Raw genomic sequence first — 16,731 nt, 5'->3', positions numbered from 1 at the left:
GTTTTTTTTTTATTCTCCCTATCTTTCCCTTTTACACAGTTGATGCTTTTATATATATTTTTCTTCCCAGCTTTCAACACAATTTTTCTTCATGAAAACAAAAAACACACTTTTCCAATAAAAAAGCTCATCGATCCTTCAGAAATCCTGTTAAATTTATAATCTTTACAAATTAATTAACCTTGAACTAAATTCAACATCGGTTCAAAGCTAGAAGGACCCTATCCTTTTTCACTTAGAAACGTAAGCACATCCGGAAAAACTTTTAATAGCGTTCTTTAATAACGTAATGTATTCTATGCATCCGTGCTAGAGGAATCCCGCAGGGGAAGTACCGGAAAAATGTCCAGATAGAAGAAAAGACCGTACAAAGACTAGACAAAACTTTAATGAAAAAAAAAAACTGTGTACAGAGAGAGAAGATCCAAATGACGTAATGTCTACTTTGAGAGATGTCAATTAATTAGAAAGCAAAAATTGATTTCACTCCGATCTTGATGCATTGATGTGCTTATCATATTCCTTGGAAAAAACAGAAATTAGCTCTTTCTCCTTTTCACTGGCGATGTCGCGATTAAGTATTCTATATCTCTCCTGACTCTTCTTTCTTCAACTATGATTAACGAGTCCTCCTCCTCCTCCTCCTCTTCTTCTGCGTCTTCTATGAACAATTTACGCCTTGTTTTCTCTTTGTGGAGAACTGTATCATTCTCTGTAGTCGGTGAGAATTTGGCTGGGGAGAGCTTAGCTGGTGAGAGCCTGGCTGGTGAGGAGTGCTTTGACAAAAACCCGTCTAGAGTATTGTTTTGAGAGTATATTGATTTCCTCTTCTTTGGAGACGATGATTCTCTCCTTAGCGGTGTAATCGCTTTTGATCTCTCAGCCTCGAATCGTGTAATAAGGACATTATTTGCAGGTATGAGCAATTTTGGTATCCATATGACGTAGGGGTACTCCTTTATATCAATTTGGCGTTGACTTGCCTTACGTGGTGAAGACAATTCCTGATCTATCTTTTCCGGCGAATCTGGCATTTCTTGAGTCAGTGTCGAAGACTCTGTTCCTTGTAAAAACGTTCTATATCGTATTTTGACGTAGCTTAACGGAACCATACCACATTTATCAAGTTCAGCTTTTTCATCTGTTATCTTTGCGTAATTATTATTTACAGTTTCCTCCGGGAACAGCGAAACTTGTTTCACAAGGAAAAACTCATGCATAGTTCTATGGAACCAACTGTCAAACTTACACAATGAGGGTACGCCTCTCAAGTCTAAGATTCTTTTAACCTGTTTCAAGTCGACGGTCCGATACCTTTTACTACCTTCTACGTTTACTGCCTTAGAGGGATCGAGAATTTCGGCAGATATCTCAGTGTTGATTATAGGAAATCGATAATGATAAATGAGGTGAGGTAGAGGCCATCCTTTGTAATTTTCTCGACTAAGAAGTAATTTATAATTCCTACCAAACATGGTTTTACCATTTTCTTTACAGTATTGGAACAGTTTATTCTGGAACTCAGAATAGCTATTAACTACTGCGTCTGCAACCTGATCCATTGAAGTAAAAATACTGAAAAACTCTTCTACAAAGTCCGGATCTTTCCATTTCATGAGCACCAGTGCTTTAGTTTTACCTAAACCGCTAAGTCCTACATTATAGTCACCTCCCATTAAGATACTGAAAAATAGTAATCGTTTTGAATCAAGTGTTATGTTACTACTTTGATTAATTTCATCGAGATCAACGACTGTGATATAATACTCATTTTCATTCGTATTGTCTGAACTACGGTAGGCTGAGGATGGACTCCTATCCTCAATATTTTTAGAATAATTTCTCAAGATCTTGGTAGCGCCAAACATAAAAGAATCAGAATCATTACTCATGACGTAATCCACTATTCCTTCCCTTTGTAGCCATGCGCACTGGGATTCTCCTTCAGCACATGCCATAATGTATGTAATACCTAAAGCGTCTAGAATCTCTTGAATGTGCCTGAGTATAGGGTCATATTTCTTGCCGCATCTCTTTTGATGTAACTGCTCATGCAAGTGGTAACTATCACAGTAATTCTTTAATAATTCCTCAGCACTTGTGCCCTCTGTTACGATGTCTCTTAAAGGAACATTCCCTTTGCCCTTGTAGTGAGGTTTTAGTGGCCCATCAAAGACAATAACAAATGTAACATCTAGCACCAAAAAATCCCTAATTTTACTGATAAAGTTGATGAATGGTTTACCGTTTTCGATATCATCCAGTCCTAAATCTGGATTATCATTACTGACACCATTTCGTTGTCTACTATCGTTATGAAAGAAGCCACATTCAAATAACCAGTTATGCCCATCTATAGCAATTCTTGGAGCACTATTATGCTCATTCTTGAATTCAGTTACAAATCTTTTGAATGATATACGTTTATCTTTAATATTTGGTTTTAAAAGTTCCCAAACCTCTGGTACTCCCATATTTTCGTTTACTGATATCTTCGATTGATTTCTTCTTATATTTTAAAAGTGCTTATACACCTCAAATTTGTTCATAGTTGTATCAGTTTTATCTGTTGCTATATAAATTCTAATCGATTTAACCGATTTCATCATGGTCTTTTCACTCTTATTTGTATCATAGTCACAAAGTCGTTGATTTTAGTTCTTTTCAGTCAAGCGAAGAACCAGGAACCAAAAAGCTAATTTTAAATAAAATAAAATAAAATAAAATAAAATAAAATAATACAATTCGAATTTTAAAAGGTATCTAAATTATAAATTAAAAGATACATCTACTTTATCTATAAGTGTTGTTGAATTTTATTACAGATTGTCATTTCTTTGCAAACTCTAACATAAGAAGTATGAAGGAAAGTAAAATGAAATAATAATACAAAGCCGTAATCATATGTTATTTTTTAACGAGTAATAAACCCACAGACGTTGTTCATTATAGGATCAACCAGGACAAAGATTAGGAAATAAAAAAAAAATGGTTCTAATTTAATTGAATATGAAATGAAAGGAAATAAAAAAAGGATATCACACGAAGAAATTCATCTCAATTAATAAAAAGAGAGTGGAGAAATAAAATTTCACTATATTCCGAACTTTAACCAGTCCAAATCTTTTGCTGGATCACTTTCAGAAGTACTTTCAGCTTTCAAATTATTAGGTGAATTAAAATTACCTTGGTCACCATCAATGACCAAGCCCTTAGAATCACCATTCCCATTACCCATTCGTATATCATAGGTCATATTTTCATAGAATTGGCCCTGATCAGTAGCCATGTTTTCTTTTGGTTGTACACCTCTTTGTTGAAGCAGCGTTTCTGTATAATCAGACCTTCCACCAAAATTATTGCCTCCATCCACGTAATACTGTGCCGAGGAGGACTGTTTATATGAAACAGGCTCTTGAGAGCCTCTTGAAATCTTTGGTGTTTGTTTCTGTTGATTTTGTATTTGTTGTGATAATAGAGAAGTGTGTGAGGAGGAATGGGAGTTATGCGAGATTCTTGAATCAGATCTTAGTACATCAGGTATATTTTCAGGAGAGTCTTTGCTATCACCAAATAAATCAAAGTTAGGTTTAGGCGAGTCATAACTATCCTTACTAGCCCAAGTTGAGTTATCCATATTTGACACAGCACTCTCATCCTCCTTTATCTTATCTTGATTTTCACGCAGTTGCTGTAGTGAGGCAGCCATGAAACTGGAGGAATATGAAGCATGACGTGATAGCTTACGCATTGGGATCGACATACCTTGCTTTGAAACGGAAGAAGACAATGGCCTTGATTGCATTGGACTATTTGAACCAAAAAGAGGTGGATGTCTTGGGGAGGACGTAACACTATTTGAATTACTGCCAACGACAACAAAGTTGTTTACAGAGGCATTATGATGGGCAATATTCGGTGTGGAATTAGAATGAATGTTTAAGGGAGAATTACCAGCACTGTTATTACCAGGAATTTTTGGCAGTATAGGAACGACTGATCTAGATGATGATCTACTTGAATTTGATGACGTACTGCTCCTTCTGGACTTGTTCTTCCTTTGGTTAGATAACGAACCTGCATTACCGTAACTCGAAGATCTTGCATTGTGATGGTTTAAATTTCTAGAGCTCAAATTCGTGAAACTACTATTGTTATCAATGCCTGCTCTATTATCATTATTGTATCTCATGTTAGATATATTAGAGTTTTTCCTTCTTAAGTGCCCAGTAGTATCAGTCGGGCTAGCCTGACTTCCTAAATATTTTTGCATACTTCCCTGTAAAGGCTGTTGTTGGATTTGAAGTATAGGTTGTTGACGCTGATTATTTGGTGGATCCTGTTGTATATTTTTTCTTTTCTTGGAGTTTCTTTTCCTAATGACATCTGTTTTTAATGACAACGGCCTCATAGTACCGTGAAGCTTTTGGAATAACCCACAGGCGTTACATAGAACTTTACCTTCAGGACTTCTTCTCCAAAGTGGTGTCTTATAAGTTTTACAATTAAAACAATGAACCGCGTCACTGTCTGGTCCTCTCTCTTGCATTGAAGTAGAAGTTTTTCTATAATTTGCTAAAGAGGTGGAAGACATCTGCCTAGGTAGTGAATTTTTCCTGACTGAATTAGTGGTATTTGCCGCACTTAATGCGTACATATTATCATTGCTATTTGTATTATTATTGTAGAAGCCAATTTGCGAAGTCGACCTCTTAGCATTGATATTATGTTTAATTATTGGGTTATTCATACTAGTAGAACCTTCTTTTATGGTTGCATTAGTTGAAAAAGTCATCGTTGTTGCAGTCGTTGCCTTAGAATACAAGCTAGAGTTATGTTTAGGGAAGCTCCCACTATGACTCAAGTTGGCGAAGCCAATTGAAGTACTGTTTATAGGATTAGAGTTCCCTATACTAGAGCCACCTCCTAGGACACCATGTGCAAACAGATGGTTGTTATTATTGTTATAGCTATTAGATCCCATGTGGACGTCGGAGCTATAGCTATTGGGAGCACTTATCGTCGCGGAACCACTAGAGTTACTCGGCGTCATATTCAATGTATCGACGTTGAAGTCCCAAAACTGTGCAATTTCACCGTTCTGCTGGTTAGATGCATCCTCGACTCCGCTCTCTGCGGCACCTTGTTTACCTTTATTAATGGCGATAGGCTTAGACTGGGCGTTCCCAGCTTCATACGGTACATCTTCCTCTTTCTCCTCATCTATCTTAAAAAAATCATCTCTATTCCCACCCCATGTATTTTTATGCGTACTTATATGACTGTTCGACACTTCCTGTCCATTGTTACCACCATTGCCGTTATTTTCGTCGTTCTTATCCAACTTGTCGCTGCCATCGTATTCAACATCCAACATCGGGTACGGCGACAGAAGAGATGTGAAATCTAGATTTAACTCCTCAGGAAGCGCCTCCAACATACTATCATAATTCTCATTCATAAGGTGCTCGTCCTTCCCTACATTAGAACCCGACCCAGCACCAGCACCAGAGTCTACAACACCAGCACCAGAGTCAGCACCAGTACCAGTACCAACACCTGAGCCTGAGCCTAAGCCTGAGCCTGAGCCTGAGACAGAGCCAGAAGCCATTCCGGGACTCGGACTATTCAGGAAAGAGCTCAGAACACCCAACTTCTCGAGATCGTCCTGATACTCCATTTGTTTATCGATTTCTTTCGTTCTTTTTTACCTTCTTTTCTATCACAGCTTATTATCAACCCTTTCTAATGTCTTTTCGCACCTCTTAAAACTGAATATAGCAAATATTGACTAAATTTAAGGAAAGAGTCAGGTACTTCAAAGCTCAAATTGTTGTACTTTCTAATGAGTCCACACATAAAATTTTTTTTTCTTTTAAAGCTTCAAAAGGCCGGGGCCGGTGAAAGCCCAAAAATTTTATTTAAAGCCTATATAGTAAAGACACATGACTTGTGAGTTGTGTCACTTGGAGCCTACCAATACCATATTTGATTAATAGTTTGGCTGAATTGGGGTTGATGGAGACTGTTTTTGATTCGGAGCTGGATGAGCCGTTGTCGCTGGACTCTGGAGATGATTTCATGAACTCTATGGAGGGCGATGAGGTGTTGCAGCCTTGGGATGTAACTGTGGAGAAGAGTGTTGGGTTACAGGAGGTTGATCTAGGTGCTGAGATTGCACTTGTGAAGCAATTGAAGCAATTGGAGGAAAGTGATGATAAGTCCGAACAGGAACAGGAACGCGGGCACGGATACCAACAGGAACAGGAACAGGAACAAGCGGATGAGGTGGAAGCTGGGTGGGAGGAGAAGAGGAGGAGACAGGTAGTTGTTGGTCAGTTGCGCAGAAGTGGAACGTTAGAGAGTGTACCAGCTGGGTATATCGATGAGGTTGTCGGGGAGGTGTTTTCAGATAAGTATCGGGACTGGCATTTCATTACTGGGAGTTGTAACGTTGATATCTCTGGGGAAGTGCGGGATGTATTAATGCTGCTGCGTGACTACGGCGTTTCTTCTGAACGTGTTGAGACCCTGCGGCAGCTGAAGATTTGTGACCCGCAGTATGATAACATGGGCTCGTTATTGCCCGTCAGGCAAATGCTGGACGACTTCCAAGAGCTATATACCACCGTTGTTCCGCACGCTCCCTCTATCGATACGTATTGCAAGATATTCATCCTGTTCATCCTGGACAGGAAAGTATACGACTCTTACGAGTGTGACTCCGTGTGGTGCACTTGCATGCTCAAAGTATTGAGGGAAAGAATTACAACCAAGGACTTTGTACGAATATACACCACAGTAGTAGACCCACAGAACTATTTCATGCATTACAGAGTACTCAAGCTACTGCCTAGCATCAAGGAACCACTGCTGGAGCAGATCATATCACCATATAGCAAAGACACACTTATCAAGTGCTTTAATACGTTGCTGGACAACGGACAGTTTAAGGAACTGCTATACTTCTTATTACTTGTGGTCGGCTGCAACTACATACCTTTCGGCGCAAACGACACTCTTAACTACTTTACTACATGCGTAGCCGATATCTTCGACGGATCATCGAGTGCTCCCGAAATATCAATTATCAGAAATTACTTACAGATGTTCATAACTTTATAGACATATTTAAACAATTATAGAAATTCGGCCTAATAATGCATTATTCATTTAACTAAAATATATATACATAACGACGTAAATTGCACGTTATATAGCTACTTTAATTAATTCCGGGATGTACGGATTTGCAAACTTCCACTTTCCCATCCCAATTTTTTAGGCAGCCACTTGAGATAGTAACGAGGAAGCAACCACGATGAAGAAAACAACCGGTTGTCAACTTTCTCAAATAAAGTTTTCTTTCTTTTTTAAGTACTGCCACCTTGTGCAGTCATTCTCAAGACTGTCCTTAGAGCCTGTTGTGTCTTCCAAATGGACCAGCGTGTTCCTCCAGCGTTGTTTCCTATGGTATTAATACAGCAATACAAACATTTTCCTGTAAACTCGCTACATCATATGGAGCCGATTAAACGTTTTAGGAAGTCATTCTATTATCTGTGGTTATGTAAAGATATCAGTTTACTTAGCCTGTACCGGGAATTGTTATTTAGAAGTAACACAACACATAAATAGATCCTTACTTGCTATATCTATAGAACACAGAAGTATACTGTGCATATCCTTATTTTTCTATGTCTGCTTGACATAGTATTTTTACTAGCTAATCATATGTAAAAATTATATTACTATATTATTTAGCAAGAGGGTGATAACACAAAACTGATCTTGCCATTTTAAAGGGATAGATAGTAAAGAAGAATAGTTTGATTTGAGAATAATTTTTTTATTCCAGATTTTTTATTTTTTTTTTCTAGTTTTTTCTATTTAATGATATAAATATAATTTGTAAGATATATATCTAATGCATGATATGCAAGTTTATAATATGACAAAAAGAACATATGCAATAAAAACATCAGTAATGGAATTATTATTTTTTTTTTCAGTAGTTTTTATAATATTTTTTAATTTTTTTGGTGTCCGATTTTTTTATTAGTTATTTTAGTTTAGTTTGAGTGGAGAAGTATCAAAAGTCCAGCTTAAGGTTACATTTCTATTTAGCGATTTTTCTTACAATGAGGTCAACTCAATGGATTGCAATTCGTGGATGTTGGGAATAGAGTAAGTAGCCATGATTGTAGATTTTGAGTTCAAGTTTTCCGACTTGTCCTCGTACTTGTTTACTGCTTTAGCCTCGTAATCAATGAAGATGCAGTGGTTTAGACCGACCTCTAGAGCTGTTTGTATGTTAGCGAAGCTGTCATCTATGAACCAAGCATTTTCAAAGGTATCCAAGCCACTCTGTAACTTAACCATTTCAAATGCCCTTGGGTCGGGCTTGCAAATGATATTTTCAGGTGGAGCAGAATAATCGCAGTAGGTTATACCGTCAAACAAGTCTGCGATCCCCAGAATGCGGATACATCTGATAGCATGGTTCTTATAAGCGTTTGTAAATAGCCACAATTTCTTGATATTCTTGTTTTGTTTCAAAGTCAATAGTAACTTACGCAACTGGTGGTCTGGGCCTGGGAGAGCATCCTGTAGTGGTAATGAGTCATCTACCATAGCATTGAAGCGTAATGGGTCTGTGTCTGGGAAGTCCTGCATGATACCCTTAATAGACAACCCATATTTCTGGTAGTAGTCCTCCATGAGCTCATGCGCATATACGGGGTCCAAATCCATTTCGTTAACACAGTAGTGCATGATCGACTCCTGCATCATCTTCTGGATTCCCGTATATTTGGAGTACAGCGTATTGTCGATATCAAACAACACCGTGATGCCATCACTATCACCCTCACCATTTGAAACAGTCTGGATGTTGTTACTGTTATTATTAGCCATTGTACTTAGCGATGTAGAAGACCCCAATAAGTCATTTGTGGTAATAACATTCGTGGAGTCGGCTCTTAGCAATGGCCGTGTCATATTATCTATCTGAAACGAAGGTGATAGCCTCGAGCCCTCATAGTCAAGCGTCTCTAAATGTTGCCTATTGAGCTCGAGTTGTTTCTCAATACGTTCTCTGTATATCGTCTTGTAGTCTTTGTATGTCATTTTTTTTTTTTTTAATAAGTTTTCAATGAATTTTTTTTTTTTCAGCAGGGGGGGTTTTTGTAAATAGATAATGAAGTTAAAAAACTATAGAAAAATATAATGAAACTAATCTAGCACTTATATATTAAGTGTTTATTGCTATATATCATATCTTCCTCCCCCATGACCCATCACCCATGACCCATCACCCAACACATGGGCTCCCCCCTTCTTATTTTTATAAAACCCTCAACCCCGCCTCTTCTCGGCTATATCCCCTCGGCCTCTACCCCTCCTCTACCCTTATATGACTCAATTCATTTCATTACGTAGGCCCAATTCACAAAAATAATATCTATCGTGATCACGGACTCTCATCCATTAAACCTATTCACTCTGTCATTGGCAAAAGAAAAACCCGATGTACCGGGCCACTCAATGAAACTGCCGCACTAGAAAACTGTTAACCCGCGATTGTGTCAAATCCCAAAAATGATTTGCGCTTTATTATTTTTTCTAAATGAAATCCACGCATAGAACATTCCCGAAAAGTGTAGAAGACAAGCATAGAACGTGGCGTATGGCTGAAAAAAACCAGACAAGGGCGTAGAGAAATAACGGAACGTGTACATATCGAAGAACAAGGGCACTACGTCTCAGAGAAGCACGTACAGCCGGAACTTCCGATTATTGATAAAACAAACAATAAAAAAAAAAGCCTTGCACACGCCCCCTTGCGTACCCACAAAAAAAAAAATACGTCATTCCGCCCCTTCTATTTTTCTCAAGACACTCCCTTTCTGCAGGCTCTTTCTTTTTTTATTGAATAGAAAACATTATGACGTCATTTTTTCTTTCCGGAAATTCTTTAGTCTTCGAAGAATGAGACGTACAACTAGAGAAGCCGCAGTGATAATACAAATATGGAATAAAAAAAAAGAAAGAAAGGTTTAGATAGAAAAAAAGAAAGAGTACGTATATCGGCATATTGAGTCATGTGTGGGTGGTGTTATCGTTTTTGATGATGACACCGGGTAATGTTTGAAAAAAAAATTTTTTTTTCCACTATGTAGGAAAAATTTATGCGATGAGCTTTATATGACGTACAAAGTATATAAGAAGTTTATTTTATTGAAAGTATTGATTTATATCTTTCTAGAAGTTAACTTATAGCTCAACCTCCGCCCCATCCAGATATAATAAACTAATAATGCCACCAGTATCTGCATCTAAAGCTAAGAGAGACGCTAAGAAAGCTGAAAGAGAAGCTAAGAAGAAGTCTGAAGGTAAGACTATCAGAAAGCTTGGAAAGAAGAAGGAGGCTACCTCTGAGGAGGATGCTGCTGAGAAGGCCGCTAAGGAGATTGAGCAATTGAAGTTGCAAACTGACAAGGACGGTCTTTCTGATCGTGTTACCACCGGTGTTCTAGACTCCTTGCAAACCTCCAGAGATATTAAGATGTCTTCTGTCTCTTTGTTGTTCCACGGTAAGGTTTTGATTCAGGATTCCAACTTAGAATTAAACTACGGTAGAAGATACGGTTTGCTAGGTGAGAACGGTTGTGGTAAGTCCACTTTCTTGAAGGCTCTTGCTACCAGAGAATACCCAATCCCAGAACACATCGATGTCTACTTGTTGGATGAGCCAGCTGCTCCTACTGAGTACTCTGCTTTGGACTACGTTGTTAGAGAGGCTCAACACGAATTGAAGAGATTGGAAGACTTGGTCGAAAAGATTATCGTCGAAGATGGTCCAGAGTCCGAATTATTGGAACCAATTTACGAAAAGATGGACAGTATGGACCCATCCACTTTCGAAAGTAGAGCTGCTGTTATCCTAATTGGTCTGGGTTTCAACGCTAAGACCATCCTAAAGAAGACCAAGGATATGTCTGGTGGTTGGAAAATGCGTGTCGCTCTTGCTAAGGCTCTTTTCGTTAAGCCAACTCTATTGTTGCTAGATGACCCAACCGCGCATTTGGATTTGGAAGCCTGTGTTTGGTTGGAAGAATACTTGAAGAGATTCGACAGAACCTTGGTTTTGGTTTCCCATTCCCAAGATTTCTTGAACGGTGTCTGTTCTAACATGATCGATATGAGAATGCAGAAGTTGACCCAATACGGTGGTAACTACGATTCTTATGTCAAGACCCGTACCGAACAGGAAACTAACCAAATGAAACAATACAACAAGCAACAAGAAGAAATTGCCCACATCAAGAAATTTATCGCATCTGCTGGTACTTATGCCAACTTGGTTAAGCAAGCTAAATCCAGACAAAAGATTCTGGATAAGATGGAAGCTGATGGTCTAATCCAACCAGTTGTTCAAGACAGAGTATTCTCATTCAGATTCCCAGAAGTTGAGAGATTGCCTCCTCCAGTTTTGGCTTTCGACGACATCTCTTTCTCTTATAATGGTAAACCAGAAGATAACCTATACGAACACTTGAACTTCGGTGTTGATATGGATTCCCGTACCGCTTTGGTCGGTCCAAACGGTGTTGGTAAATCCACTCTATTGAAGATCATGACTGGTGAGCTAATGACACAATCCGGTCGTGTTTCCAGACACACTCACGTCAAGCTAGGTGTCTACTCCCAACATTCTCAAGACCAATTGGACTTGACTAAGTCTGCCCTAGAGTTCGTCCGTGACAAGTACCCACATATTTCCCAGGATTTCCAATACTGGAGAGGTCAACTAGGTCGTTACGGTCTAACGGGTGATGCTCAAAAGGTCCAAATGGGTACTTTGTCCGAGGGTCAACGTTCCCGTGTCGTTTTTGCACTATTAGCCCTAGAGAGTCCAAACGTCCTACTACTGGACGAACCTACTAACGGTTTGGATATTCCAACTATCGACTCTCTAGCCGATGCCATTAACGAGTTCAACGGTGGTGTTGTTGTTGTCTCGCACGATTTCAGACTGTTGGACAAGATCGCCAAGGATATCTTTGTTGTTGAGAACAAGACCGCCACCAGATGGGACGGTTCCATCTTGGACTACAAGAAGAAGTTGGCCAAGAACGTTGTGTTGTAATCTATAAATTTATGTATAACTCCCACTTTAATATATATTAATTTTTTTTGTATATTTATTAATAAAAAACCCTTTTTTTCACATTTCATTAAAAACAATAAAGAATAATTTTTTTCATTTAATTATATAAAAGTATATCCTTATTATAATAAAAAAAATTAAAAAAAAAAAAAAAAAAAAAATAAAAAATAATAATGCAAAGTTTGTTAAAATATGCAGATTTATGCCCAAATAAATGTTGTCCATTTGTATATGAGTTTATGATAATACAGTTTTATTTTTTTTGTCGTTTATTTTTTTTTTTTTGGAATATTCATAAATTAGTTTAACATTTCATGCAAAACTTGGCTTTGGAAGTGTCGACTCATCGGGAACGTTAACGAAAGAGGCTCCAGCAAATGCCTTCTGGGCATTTGCTTGCCTCTTTCTCTTCTTAACGTTGAAGACAGGCCTCTCCCCAGTGGGAAGTTGTTGAGACATGTACATATAGTTATATTTTGCAGTAGTAGCCATGTTTAAATCTTATAATAATATTGTTTATTCAGTTTTGTTTGTAGTCTGTTTGTAATCTGTTTTATAACCTCATCGAAAGCTATTCATCAAACACTTTCCTTTATATATAATAAATAGGATATAATTAAAAAAGCCCTTTTTTCGGGGGAAAAACCCTTAATACATGATTCAATAGAAAACAACCCCCAGAAATGCACGCAGTCTGCAAAACAATGTGTGTTCCAGTAAAAAAGAAAGAAAGAAGCAACAGAAACAGCCGTACAGAAAACAAAGAGAGAGTGTGTGAGGGGGGGGGGCAGCTAGAGAGATAACAAGATAAAAAAAAAGAAATCCCTCAGAAGAGAATGCAGAGAGAGAGTGATAAAAGAGGGGTGGAGTGGAGAGAGAAAGAAGATATAATAAAGGGTTGTGCGCTGGTTTCTAAAGCAGAGAGTCCAAGAAGTCCTGGTCGTCGTGGAGTTCGAGCGGGACAGCGGCTGTGGTAAGCGTGGCGGTGGGTGTAGCATCCGTGGTGGCGCTAGCTCTAATAGTAGCACTAGTAGAAGCACTAGCACTAGCACTAGCACTAGCACTACTCTTAGTGGTCTTGGTATTCTTCGATAATAAGCTGTTTAGTTCATCTACATTCATATCTTGTATCTTTGTTGTCTTTTTCTCTGGGAAGTCCTCTTTAAAGTGGCGTTTAGTAAGTTCTCTTAAGTGGGTTATATCTTCTTCTGGGGCCTCTATTTCCACATACCGGTCGTGGTTATTATCTACTACTGCGTCTGCTTCTGCATCTGCGTCTGCATCTGTATGTGGGGTCTGGTCTTGCTTTCGGTCCTCGGCCTTCTTACGGTACTTCCTATCACTAGGTGTCTGATGAGAGCGTTTAAGACGCTGTTTATCTTGGAACCGCTTTCTATTCTCACTCTTATGATCCATTTGCCCTTCTCTCTCTTGTTTTTCCAGGTTTTTCCGATTTTCGGAACAATTTTTTTTTTCTGTCTTATATACTATATTTTTTTTCTTAACCTCTCTCTAATCATATTGAAAAAAAACTATAAACAAATAATTATTCTAGTCATAGTCCAACTTCTCACTTACCAATACAATTCTACGTTTTTTTTATTAATAAAAATTCTTCTTTATTTTTTACTTCTCTAAATGCTAAATGAGGTCTTTTATTAAATCTCATAGAAAATCCAATTCGTTGGAAAGTAATGAGGATGCCAAGAATGTGAATATAAGAGGAACTACACAACTATCCCCGCCACGATATAGCTATGAGTCTCAAGAGGTTGGTGCCTCGCCGCGAACCCCAACACATGGCCATTCCGGGAGTTATACCCAGGAGAAACACTCTCCTGGGTTTGAGTCCCTACAACGCCTATTCAACACAAAACTGTTCAAGAAGTCCTCTAATTCGAGTCTCAACTCGTATTTGAACAATGGAAATAGTAATGGATCTCATGACCCCATATCTTCGTCTCGTAGGTCCTCTAAAGATCAAATCCCAACTGACTTACTGCCACCATCGTCACTACACGTACTGAAGAAGTCTAGCTCTAATCCAGATGGGCTCAACGCGAATGCACCAGTTATTAAAGGTGTTATAACGCATTCTTGGGGTTCTCACCCTAAAAATGCGGATTCTCCCCATGTCATTGTACTGAATAACCCGAAGAATAGTGGGGAAACTACGAGGTCTAGCATCAGTGACTTAGACCCCCCTCCTAGACTGATAAATAGGAACACAATGACATCTGTATCCTCAGATATGTCATATAGTACCAAGGAATACTCTTTGTCTCCACCAAAATCGGTTACTAAACCTATAATACCAGAAGAGATCATATCGGATGAATCGGTTCCGTTCAGCAAAACAAAAGTACTTTCAAAGAAGAAATTAGAGAATAGACAAGCACGTATACACTCGAATGATGATATTATGAACCTACGAAAAAACACCTCTGATGTATTGCTTAAGGATCAAGATCTATATAAGTTGTCGGACCCTGGATACAGCGACTCTACGCCGAAGTTCTTATTACCTGATTCTCCACCTGCTGACTTTAATTTCGAAGCCATTGGTTCTGAATTTACTCAGCTAAGAGACCAATACAAGAGTAATAATATACAATCGAATAGAACTTCCTTAGTTTCCACCGCTCACTCGGAAGAATCAAGATGGTCGAATCATATCATGTTCGATACTAACAAACAGACTAGCCTAAACAAGAACCTAGGAGATAGAATGAACAGTAACGAACAAAGTGTTGTTGAAACTGTAGATAATGAGGAGGACGAGGATGAGGATGAGGATGATGAAGAGGACGAAGAGGACGAAGAGGACGATACCTCTCAATTCTCCTTTGAATTTAGCAACCTTAGCGGTAGAACTCCGTCTGTTAAATACTATTCAAAGCCTGAGGAGAAATCTATGGTATATATCGATGATCTTTATGAAGATGAGGATTTCGATGAGGATATGAACTACTATGATGAGAATGAGATTTCAGAAATTATGGGTCAAGGAACGGATAACGAAAAGGATGGGAGCCAATTTGCATCTAATGATTTACGGCTCTCGGATTTTGAGGAAGATAGTAACCAAGAGGTAAAGGTTGAGGCCAATAGCTTACAAGAAGCTAAAAATCTAGTTGTTGCAGAAAGAAAACCCATCAAAAAGTATGACGATTTATTTGCACTCTCTGATGAAGAAGATGATGAGGAAGATGATGAGGAAGATGATTACTTTGATGATGAAATTGATATGAGCGAATTTGATGGGCCAGAAAATAACGCATCTGAAACAGATTCACCGAATATACTAAAGAATTCTATGGAAAACTCTGAAGAAGACAATGAAACGACTGAAAATCATGGCAATGAGACAGAGATTAGGAAGAACTCTAGTCCTGGGATGGTACAGCATAATCAACAATCAATTATCAACAATGCCTCCAAGATAATAAGTAAGAAACCTGTTCCGAAGAAACCTGTTTCATCATTTTCTGATATATTTAATATCGACAGTGACTCTGAAGGTGATGACTTGAATGATGATGTTGACTTCAATGATCAATATTTTACTGAAGAAAATGATCCAAATGATCTAACAAAAATAATAATGGCAAACGTTAATGTACCTAAAAATGAAATTAATAGTAATTTGCAAGTTCCAGTTATAACCAAGTCATTAATACCTGATGTTAATATGCTGGATACGTCACAGAAATCTCCAGTTCAAATACTTCTAACACCAGAAACTGAATCGTCAAATAATTTCCGAACGCCTACAAATCTCAAAGAGAATGCCCATGTTATTCACCCATTACCCCCACCAGCAAGATCGCAGGCTCTTAAGTACCACGATCTTAACAGCGAATTAGATTCCGAATTACCTCAACTTATGAGTAATCTTTATTTTATTGACGAAACCGAAGAAGATATGTATAATGAATTGAAAGGTGTTACAAGAGATGAAGATGATTATATTGATGAAATAAATACAGTTCCTGAAGACTTCAATTTTTCAGATTCTGAAAATGATGCACAAAATCTAAGAAACTCTTTGCGTAGATCTAATAAGGGCAGTTTTAGATCCACTTATAGTTTTACTGATAAACCTCAAGGTGTATCGAAAGAAAACACCCCTATGAAAAACAAATTGGAGGTAAATAACAAGACAGTAACCTTTTTTAACAATTCCAGTACATTAAGATCACCATTAATGGAATCCTCTATCCAAAGAATCCGTTCACCGGTAAAACTTGCTGGGCCGTTCAGAACCTCTAGTTTAAACGCACATCAAAATAACAACTTGAATATATTAAGTCCAGATGAAGCCATAAGAGGTGACTCCCCAGCTGATTCTGTCGATAGCATTACCCCACCAAATTCGTACTCGGCTCCTACTCCTGAGTATCTCCTAAATTATTCACTAAGCCCTATTCAGGAAACATCATCTGTAACAAACTCCCCTAAAGGTAAATAAATTTATAGAATAAATAAAATCAAAAAAATTATGCATTGTAATGAATATTCGTATATTGAGGAGTTTTATTATAAATTAATTAAAGTTT

General features: G+C 38.1%; 7 protein-coding genes across 7 annotated transcripts; 3 read left to right on the top strand and 4 right to left on the bottom strand.

Annotated features, from left to right (window-relative positions):
* Positions 1 to 539: 539 nt before the first annotated feature.
* Positions 540 to 2,474, bottom strand: YEN1 (crossover junction endodeoxyribonuclease; the record flags this gene model as incomplete). The annotated part of the gene is made up of 1 exon (XM_071050640.1): positions 540 to 2,474. One exon carries the CDS (start codon positions 2,472 to 2,474, stop codon positions 540 to 542), a length of 1,935 nt encoding a protein of 644 aa, XP_070908430.1.
* A 620-nt stretch (positions 2,475 to 3,094) lies between these two features.
* On the bottom strand, positions 3,095 to 5,680 carry GLN3 (nitrogen-responsive transcriptional regulator GLN3; the record flags this gene model as incomplete). The annotated part of the gene is made up of 1 exon (XM_071050639.1): positions 3,095 to 5,680. The coding sequence occupies one exon, from the start codon at positions 5,678 to 5,680 to the stop codon at positions 3,095 to 3,097; it is 2,586 nt and encodes an 861-aa protein (XP_070908429.1).
* Positions 5,681 to 6,018: 338 nt separating this feature from the next.
* On the top strand, positions 6,019 to 7,125 carry KRE29 (Smc5-Smc6 complex subunit KRE29; the record flags this gene model as incomplete). Its single annotated transcript, XM_071050638.1, has 1 exon — positions 6,019 to 7,125. One exon carries the CDS (start codon positions 6,019 to 6,021, stop codon positions 7,123 to 7,125), a length of 1,107 nt encoding a protein of 368 aa, XP_070908428.1.
* A 1,011-nt stretch (positions 7,126 to 8,136) lies between these two features.
* PHM8 (bifunctional nucleotidase/lysophosphatidic acid phosphatase) lies at positions 8,137 to 9,129 on the bottom strand (the record flags this gene model as incomplete). The annotated part of the gene is made up of 1 exon (XM_071050637.1): positions 8,137 to 9,129. One exon carries the CDS (start codon positions 9,127 to 9,129, stop codon positions 8,137 to 8,139), a length of 993 nt encoding a protein of 330 aa, XP_070908427.1.
* A 1,189-nt stretch (positions 9,130 to 10,318) lies between these two features.
* ARB1 (ATP-binding cassette family ATPase ARB1) lies at positions 10,319 to 12,151 on the top strand (the record flags this gene model as incomplete). The annotated part of the gene is made up of 1 exon (XM_071050636.1): positions 10,319 to 12,151. The coding sequence occupies one exon, from the start codon at positions 10,319 to 10,321 to the stop codon at positions 12,149 to 12,151; it is 1,833 nt and encodes a 610-aa protein (XP_070908426.1).
* Positions 12,152 to 13,084: 933 nt separating this feature from the next.
* On the bottom strand, positions 13,085 to 13,588 carry RNJ42_00465 (uncharacterized protein; the record flags this gene model as incomplete). Its single annotated transcript, XM_071050635.1, has 1 exon — positions 13,085 to 13,588. One exon carries the CDS (start codon positions 13,586 to 13,588, stop codon positions 13,085 to 13,087), a length of 504 nt encoding a protein of 167 aa, XP_070908425.1.
* A 229-nt stretch (positions 13,589 to 13,817) lies between these two features.
* On the top strand, positions 13,818 to 16,643 carry ZRG8 (Zrg8p; the record flags this gene model as incomplete). Its single annotated transcript, XM_071050634.1, has 1 exon — positions 13,818 to 16,643. One exon carries the CDS (start codon positions 13,818 to 13,820, stop codon positions 16,641 to 16,643), a length of 2,826 nt encoding a protein of 941 aa, XP_070908424.1.
* Between the last annotated feature and the right edge of the window lie 88 nt (positions 16,644 to 16,731).

This window comes from Nakaseomyces bracarensis (assembly GCF_045282275.1).
Source record: "Nakaseomyces bracarensis strain CBM3 chromosome Unknown Scaff3_0, whole genome shotgun sequence".
NCBI lineage: Eukaryota > Fungi > Ascomycota > Saccharomycetes > Saccharomycetales > Saccharomycetaceae > Nakaseomyces > Nakaseomyces bracarensis.
The sequence above is the reverse complement of the archived record's forward strand: the minus strand, read 5'-3'. Positions and strand labels throughout refer to the sequence as shown.